Source organism: Blennius ocellaris, assembly GCF_963422515.1.
Source record: "Blennius ocellaris genome assembly, chromosome: 12".
Lineage (NCBI taxonomy): Eukaryota > Metazoa > Chordata > Actinopteri > Blenniiformes > Blenniidae > Blennius > Blennius ocellaris.
In genome coordinates, this window is record NC_137661.1 from 27,878,611 (window position 1) to 27,887,857 (window position 9,247).

The 9,247-nt window shown below is 45.6% G+C and overlaps 1 protein-coding gene across 1 annotated transcript; it reads right to left on the reverse strand.

Annotated features, from left to right (window-relative positions):
- Positions 1–769: 769 nt before the first annotated feature.
- On the reverse strand, positions 770–5,330 carry LOC308137686 (uncharacterized protein). The gene is made up of 8 exons (XM_080506455.1): positions 5,231–5,330; positions 4,959–5,126; positions 4,724–4,840; positions 4,384–4,545; positions 3,326–3,430; positions 3,053–3,220; positions 2,829–2,948; positions 770–1,503 (listed from the first exon to the last, which is right to left on the reverse strand). Exons 1-8 carry the CDS (start codon positions 5,253–5,255, stop codon positions 1,001–1,003), a joined length of 1,368 nt encoding a protein of 455 aa, XP_080362581.1. The 5' UTR covers positions 5,256–5,330; the 3' UTR covers positions 770–1,000.
- Between the last annotated feature and the right edge of the window lie 3,917 nt (positions 5,331–9,247).

Sequence of the window (9,247 nt, forward strand, 5' to 3'; positions counted from 1 at the left end):
TAAATGATAAAATATATGAATAAACTGTAATACTGTTAAAATATGTTTATGCCAACAAACTGACAACGGGCCTTGAACTGTTTGTTTCATCTTCTACAGATCATCTTCAATTGAAGATGATTTATTGATTTTTCTCTCGAATAACATGTGTGTGTGTGTGTGTGTGTGTGTGTGTGTGTGTGTGTGTGTGTGTGTGTGTGTGTGTGCGTGTGCGTGCGTGCGTGTGCGTGCGTGCGTGCGTGCGTGCGTGCGTGCGTGCATGTGTGTGCATGCGTGCGTGTGTGTGTGTGCGTGTGTGTATGTGTGTGTGTGTGCGTGTGTGTGTGTGTGTGCGTGCGTGCGTGCGTGCGTGCGTGCGTGCGTGCATGTGTGTGCGTGCGTGCGTGTGTGTGTGCGTGTGTGTATGTGTGTGTGTGTGCGTGTGTGTGTGTGTGTGTGTGTGTGTGTGTGTGAGAGCAGGCTGGGTCGACCAGGAAAGCCGCCCCGAGGAGGCGGGGCTTATATAGCGACGTCACCAATGACTGTTTCCCGTCAGTCACTCGACTAAAAAAATGTAGAGTTTTTTTCTACTTGCTCACATTAAGAGGATCTTCTGTAACTGACGATGTGAGATTCTCACAGTCCGATCAGGTCAGAGTCTCTCAGGCTGGTCTGCAGGTTCTCCCTGATCGGGAACCGTCGTGACCCTCGTCTGGACGTACCACTGGGCAGGTCGTGGAAGTCGGACTTTCCAAAAAAAAGTCGATCTCACAATAAGTTGGTTTGCAAAAAGAAGTTGTTTTTATTAAATCAATGAGGAAAACATGAGAGATCGGAGGAGTTTGAAATCAATCAAATCAATCAAGTGAAGTCATTGAAACAGACAGGGTGTGATTATATCAATACGTGATTCACTGGAGTCGGGCTCGGGAGCCAAATCACAAAAGGGAAAAGGATCAAGGGTGATTAGAGAAAGCAACGCGATCAAAGCCGTGCGCGACCAGCAGGGGGCGCCGGTCCATCACCAGCAGCGGCACTGACGCCCGGGTCTCTGCAGCTTTCTCACGGTCTCCTGGAGCTGGTCCAGCTGCCTCTGCAAGCGCTCCACGAAGTTCTGCAGCCGCCGCACCATGTTCTGCAGCCGCGTCGCCACCGACTGCACGCTGCTGATCTGGTCCACGAGGTTCTGGAGGAAGTTCTGGAGCCGCTGCAGCAGATTCTGGAGGCGCCTCAGCAGCTCCTGGAGCCGCGTCGCCACGGCCCGGAGCTGTCTCAGCAGCTGTCGGGGCGGGGGAGCCGGTCGCACGGGGCAGGGGGGTCTGGGTTGGCAGCCCAGAGGGCAGATGGGGGGCAGCGGGCTCTGGTCCGGCAGGCGGTTACACAGGCTGCCGCTGCAGCAGACGGGCCGGCCGCTCAGGCCGCTGGCGGAGTCCAGGTACAGGAAGGCGCTCAGTCGTCCGCCGGAGTCACACACGTTGGCCGATGTGCAGCCGGAGACTTGCTTTGTGCCGGATGCGGTTCTCACTGAGGGGGGAATCCAACCGTCAACTCATCGTCTTTGACATCAAAGCAAACTGGAGTCAACCTTTGACTCCAGTTTGACATCAAAGCAAACTGGAGTCAACCTTTGACTCCAGTTTGACTTCAAAGCAAACTGGAGTCAACCTTTGACTCCAGTTTGACTTCAAAGCAAACTGGAGTCAAACTTTGACTCTGATCAGACTTTTAGCTGCGGTTCAGGCCCGTTTACGCGATGACGCTTCGAGCGGAAAATGGATCGTTTTCGCATTTTTGTTTCCTTAAATTTCACGTTTAAACGACATTTCCAGTGGAGAAGCATCGTTTTTGCATTTTCGCTTCGAAAAGGTTTTTGCATTTACGCAACGGCATTTTCAAAACAATGTCCGTTTCCTCGGTAACAGCAGAAACAACGAAAACGATGCAGTTTTCACGTTGGGCCATGAGTTGTTTGTTTTTGTAATGAAACCATGCAAACACACACACACACACACACACACACACACACACACACACACACACACACACACACACACACACACACACACACACACACACACACACACACACCGGACAACAATGGTCTCTAAACATAAACAATAAGAGCACGTGGACATTCTAGTGGATAGATGACCACGTTGGATTGTTATTACTGTGACTGTCAAAATAAAACCACCACGTTAGATTGTTATTACTGTGACTGTCAAAATAAAACCACCACATTGGATTGTTATTACTGTGGCTGTCAAAATAAAACTACCAAGTACCAGGAGAACATGGACTGGGCGTCATGACACCACGGAGGAAACTTTGTTCTGATTGTCCAGCTTGTGAGTTTGTAGAACAAGTAAGTTACTACAGCTGAAGTGACCAGGACCAGGGCCTGAACCAGGACCAGGACCAGGACCAGGACCAGGACCAGGACCAGGACCAGGACCAGGACTAGGACCAGGTGCAGAGTTTCCTCCGTCTACAAGGACTGGGATCCTGAACATTTTCTAAAAGTCTCATTTGCCCCCGTTTCCACAAAGAATTTTTTCAAAGTTCCACTTTGGCAGTAACTTTGAAAAAGTTGCATTTTCAGCGGCTGCGGGCAACATTGCTGTGTAAAGGCGAATCCAAAACGGTACCAAAGTTTTCCGTTTTCACTTGAACAGGCCCTAAAAAGTGTGGTTTTGAATGTCGCAATTATTGGGCAACTTGGAGGTAAAGACTTAAAGGTCCTCACCGAGTTTACTGGAATTCTTGAACTGAACAGTTTAACAGATGCTATGTGTTGAGCTTCACAACAATAACAACAACAACAACAACAACAACAACAACAAACTCACCTTTTGTCGTGAAGCATCGGTTCTCCGAGCCTCGACAGGTCACAAAAGTATTATTGCAAGCAGTGTCTCCAGGAGAACAACCAAAACAAATCAGACTGTTTTCTGGCTGGAGAACTGGTCCTGAGACAAGAATACAGAACGGTCTGAGTCAGAAAACACAGCAGCTTCTCAATCGGATTTTGTATTTATTCCAAGAATTGGTCAAGACCTTCAAATGAACTTACCAGGCAGCGTATCGGAGTTGCAGTCATTTTCGTCGCAGCATCTGACCGACGCGATTGTCCGTGATGAACCGGCGGTAACTGAATATGACCAAAGGCCTGGGGCCGGACATTTCGAAGATGAAGCACAGCCCTTGTAAATCTCTCTGGTGGGAACTCCAGGGAAAGTGGCTACGGATTCCAAACAAAGAATGTCAGTGCTGATAGAAACTGCTCAGAACTTCAAAAGAGCTTTGATGAAAGTTGCCGGCCGAGTTGATAAGAACAACCAATGACCTTGAATAGAGGATGTGGCACACAGCTCTCCCGGGGAACAAGTCACGGATTCTACGGTGGAACACTGTGGATCTGACGGGTCTTGACAGGTCAGACATTTGAGGCCTGAGAAAGAAAGAAAAGAAATGGTTGAAAGGGGATTCACAAAGTTGAGGAATGAAAGTCTGGCACTGTTCCGATCCTGTCCTGTACCTTGAAGTAACAGATTAATGAATTATAAAGGTTTCGTGAGTTTTAATCCTGACAAGAGGAAGAGCTGGAAGAACAGAGATACAGAAATGCTGGTAAACCTGGTAATCCTGTAAATCCAATGAATGAAGCACCCTAGAAAAAATAACCAAGAAACATCTTCATTTGGCCCCTTACAAAAAATTGCCTTTGCTCGTAGCACATGGGTAAGGAACAGTGTGTCATCCTTGACCTGGTCTACAGAAACATTAGGGACCTCTCGTGGAGTTGTTTCTCCTATTATTCATGTCCGCTGGTACACTACTGAAGATATTTTAGAGATATTTGACAGAACTGAATGAAAAAAAAACCTGCCTGCTACCACAAGGAAACAAAGAAAGTAGCCGAGGATTGATTCTTCCTGCTTTCTACTGAATACAGATATGATCTCTGACCTCAAGTGATCAAAGGAAGAGAGATTGATGAGTAGTGGAGGAAAGAATCCTGATGCTTTCCAAACAAGAGCCCCTGTCTGGAATATCTGGTTCTTTTCATGGTACATTTACTGTCTCAGGTTCTTGTTGGTGGTCCATCATCTGTTCTGAACTTCACTATCAACAGTGGGATTTGAACCATGACCCTAAAGTCAATGAACCACCACCGTCCTTAAGAGGTCACCAACACTGACCATTGGGTATCTGCAGTCCCCTTCCTCTTGGTCTTGTTTCTGGTGTTTTCACACGTCCCCAGTGTCTCTTGTCTGTCTCTTACACTGATGGACACCTCTACCCACATTTGATTGTCAGACACTCGTCATGACGTTTCTACCTCATAACAGTGAAAAGAGCACTGATCCTGCTGCCGTAGAAGTGAAGTGATTGTGTATTTACCCGGGGGGTATATGTTACATGAGTTGCCATCACAACAGTCTGGTCCAAAGCTGATGGAATGAGGTTCGTCTTTGTCGATCAGTTCCTTCAGCTTGTTTGCTGACGAACACACGTTTTCGGTTGTGCAACCAAGAAGTGGGTACTGTCCCGTGGAATTGGCCACTGTGGATTCAACCAAACGATCAATTGTCAGGAAACAAGATGTGATGAATTTGAGCTTTGAAATTCTTTTGGGGAAAAACAACTTGAGGATGAGAAAAAGAAACATTTTCCTGAAATACAGTGAAACAGTCAAACAGCTTTGAAGGGTTTTGGGGATGTTTGGAACAGAAGGTCTTACCTTTTGCTACAAAGCATCTGGTCTCCTCTCCTTGACACGAAACGGGGAGTGAACAGTCCTCAGTGCCAGGGAGGCAGAAGTTACATGTTTGATTGTTAAATGGTTCAAAAGTGGGAACTGAAACAGGAAATAGGTTTTTTAATTGATGATCAAAGGACTTATTGACATCAGAGCATGAGCAGAGGTTGCAAAAGTCAATCAAACTGAAATGTCAAAATCATCGATCTGTATTTACCGTCGAGAGGTTCTGAGTTACACTCGTCATCGTCACAACATCTGAGAGCTTTACGTAGCAGTGCAATGCCAACATTGATTGAATATCTCCGAGTGCCTGTGGCTGGGCATTGAGAGATTGGTGCGCATCCCTTGAAGATCCTAGTGAATGGTGTCCCAGGTGAAGTGTCTAAACAAGGACAAAGACACTTTGTTAATGCTGTTGAAAGGACATGGGTCTTCAAGTGGATTTTGATCAATGGACATTGACAGACGACATGAGGAAGTGGTTACCTCTGGTGGTTGATGTGACACACATGGTTCCACTGGGACATGTTGTGGTTACTACAGTGCTGCACAGGGGATCATTGGGATCTGCACAGGTCTCACACCGAAGTACTGTAATGAACAATTGACTGTCAGACACAAGTCATGATTGATCGACCTCAGAACAGAGAAAAGAGCACAGATCATGATGACCTTGTTATAAAGTGAGTTTCTATTTACCAGGTTCAACGGGGTATATGTTACATAAATCGCTGTCACAACAGAGTGGTCCAGTGGTGACGGCGTGAGGTTCTGGCTTGTTGATTAGCTTAGCCAGGCTACTTGCAGATGAACACACATTTTCAGTTGTGCAACCAAGAAGTGGATACTCGCTTGATGCGTTTGTCACTGTGGGTTAAATGAAGTCATTGTCAGGACAGACGTGAGGAATTTGAGCTCTGAAAGTGTATTCTCCAATAGAAGTTAATGATGTCCAAAGATAAATTGAACATAACTTAAAGAGAATGAGTGAAAAACTTTTAAAGACCACATTTGGTCATTTCCAGAATAGAAACACTCACCTTTGGCAACAAAGCAACGGTTCTCATTTCCTCGACACTGAACTGCAAATGTACATATCGCAGTGTTGGGGATGCAGTACCTACATCTTAGACCGTTTGGTTGTTGAGGAGGTACTGAAACAGAAAAGAAGAGGCTTGTACTTGACAAAGTGAGGACTTGGTAATGTCCCAACATGATCTGACATCCCAAAAGTCATCATCATCATCATCATCATCATCATCCATCATATTTCCTGAGTGCGTTTTGGGTCCCGGTAGCAGTACAGAGTAAAGAAGTCCAGGTATATCTGTCCCCCTTAACATCCTTCAGCTCTTCTCCACAACAGTCTGGTACAGTGACTGAATTACTGGAGCCAACTGTCCAAGCCTGTGGCCAATACCACAATCCCTCCTCCATCACTCAAATAAGACCCCAAGATACTTGAACTCCTCCACCTGGGGAAGGTCCACCCTCTAGGTGGGGGACTTCAAGTATCTCAGGGTTTTATTCCAAGACTCAATGAAACTTAAATCTACAGCTCATCTTTCTGGACTTACAAGGAAGTGTATCTGAGTTGCAGTTGTTTGTGTCACAGCAGTTGACAACTGTATGTTTCCATGCAGAGCCCACATTGATTGAATAGGTCTTAGGACCAGTGGCTGGGCATTCAGAGGTTGGGGCACAGCCCTTGAAGACTCGGATTCCTTGATTCCCAAGTGAAGTGTCTGAACGGGACAAAGTGAAGTTGTTAATACTGTCCATACCTCACAGGACTTCCAATCGATTCATGATCAATGGACATTGACAGACGACATGAGGAAGTGGTTACCTCTGGTGGTAGATGTGATACAAATGGTTCCACTGGGACATGTTGTGGTTACTACAGTGCTACACAGGGGATCATTGGGATCTGCACAGGCCACACACTGAGTATCTGGAACGAGAATTGAAAATGAGAACATCATGTAAATTATACAGAGTTTGGTCATGATTGATCGACCTCAGAACAGAGAAAAGAGCACAGATCATGATGACCTTGTTATAAAGTGAGTTTCTATTTACCAGGTTCAACGGGGTATATGTTACATAAATCGCTGTCACAACAGAGTGGTCCAGTGGTGACGGCGTGAGGTTCTTGCTTGTTGATTAGCTTAGCCAGGCTACTTGCAGATGAACACACATTTTCAGTTGTGCAACCAAGAAGTGGATACTCGCTTGATGCGTTTGTCACTGTGGGTTAAATGAAGTCATTGTCAGGACAGACGTGAGGAATTTGAGCTCTGAAAGTGTATTCTCCAATAGAAGTTAATGATGTCCAAAGATAAATTGAACATAACTTAAAGAGAATGAGTGAAAAACTTTTAAAGACCACATTTGGTCATGTCCAGAATAGAAACACTCACCTTTGGCAACAAAGCAACGGTTCTCATTTCCTCGACACTGAACTGCAAATGTACATATCGCAGTGTTGGGGATGCAGTACCTACATCTTAGACCGTTTGGTTGTTGAGGAGGTACTGAAACAGAAAAGAAGAGGCTTGTACTTGACAAAGTGAGGACTTGGTAATGTCCCAACATGATCTGACATCCCAAAAGTCATCATCATCATCGTCCATCATCATCATCATCATATTTCCTGAGTGCGTTTTGGGTCCCGGTAGCAGTACAGAGTAAAGAAGTCCAGGTATATCTGTCCCCCTTAACATCCTTCAGCTCTTCTCCACAACAGTCTGGTACAGTGACTGAATTACTGGAGCCAACTGTCCAAGCCTGTGGCCAATACCACAATCCCTCCTCCATCACTCAAATAAGACCCCAAGATACTTGAACTCCTCCACCTGGGGAAGGTCCACCCTCTAGGTGGGGGACTTCAAGTATCTCAGGGTTTTACTCCTAAACACAATGGAACTTAAATCTACAGCTCATCTTTCTGGACTTACAAGGAAGTGTATCTGAGTTGCAGTTGTTTGTGTCACAGCAGTTGACAACTGTATGTTTCCATGCAGAGCCCACATTGATTGAATAGGTCTTAGGACCAGTGGCTGGGCATTCAGAGGTTGGGGCACAGCCCTTGAAGACTCGGAGTCCTTGATTCCCAAGTGAAGTGTCTGAACGGGACAAAGTGAAGTTGTTAATACTGTCCATACCTCACAGGACTTCCAATCGCTTCATGATCAATGGACATTGACAGACGACATGAGGAAGTGGTTACCTCTGGTGGTAGATGTGATACAAATGGTTCCACTGGGACATGTTGTGGTTACTACAGTGCTGCACAGGGGATCATTGGGATCTGCACAGGCCACACACTGAGTATCTGGAACGAGAATTGAAAATGAGAACATCATGTAAATTATACAGAGTTTGGTCATGATTGATCGACCTCAGAACAGAGAAAAGAGCACAGATCATGATGACCTTGTTATAAAGTGAGTTTCTATTTACCAGGTTCAACGGGGTATATGTTACATAAATCGCTGTCACAACAGTTTGGTCCAGTGGTGACGGCGTGAGGTTCTGGCTTGTTGATTAGCTTAGCCAGGCTACTTGCAGATGAACACAGATTTTCAGTTGTGCAACCAAGAAGTGGATACTCGCTTGATGCGTTTGTCACTGTGGGTTAAATGAAGTCATTGTCAGGACAGACGTGAGGAATTTGAGCTCTGAAAGTGTATTCTCCAATAGAAGTTAATGATGTCCAAAGATAAATTGAACACAACTTAAAGAGAATGAGTGAAAAACTTTTAAAGACCACATTTGGTCATGTCCAGAATAGAAACACTCACCTTTGGCAACAAAGCAACGGTTCTCATTTCCTCGACACTGAACTGCAAATGTACATATCTCAGTGTTGGGGAAACAGTACCTACATCTTAGACCGTTTGGTTGTTGAGGAGGTACTGAAACAGAAAAGAAGAGGCTTGTACTTGACAAAGTGAGGACTTGGTAATGTCCCAACATGATCTGACATCCCAAAAGTCATCATCATCATCATCATCATCATCATCCATCATATTTCCTGAGTGCGTTTTGGGTCCCGGTAGCAGTACAGAGTAAAGAAGTCCAGGTATATCTGTCCCCCTTAACATCCTTCAGCTCTTCTCCACAACAGTCTGGTACAGTGACTGAATTACTGGAGCCAACTGTCCAAGCCTGTGGCCAATACCACAATCCCTCCTCCATCACTCAAATAAGACCCCAAGATACTTGAACTCCTCCACCTGGGGAAGGTCCACCCTCTAGGTGGGGGACTTCAAGTATCTCAGGGTTTTATTCCAAGACTCAATGAAACTTAAATCTACAGCTCATCTTTCTGGACTTACAAGGAAGTGTATCTGAGTTGCAGTTGTTTGTGTCACAGCAGTTGACAACTGTATGTTTCCATGCAGAGCCCACATTGATTGAATAGGTCTTAGGACCAGTGGCTGGGCATTCAGAGGTTGGGGCACAGCCCTTGAAGACTCGGATTCCTTGATTCCCAAG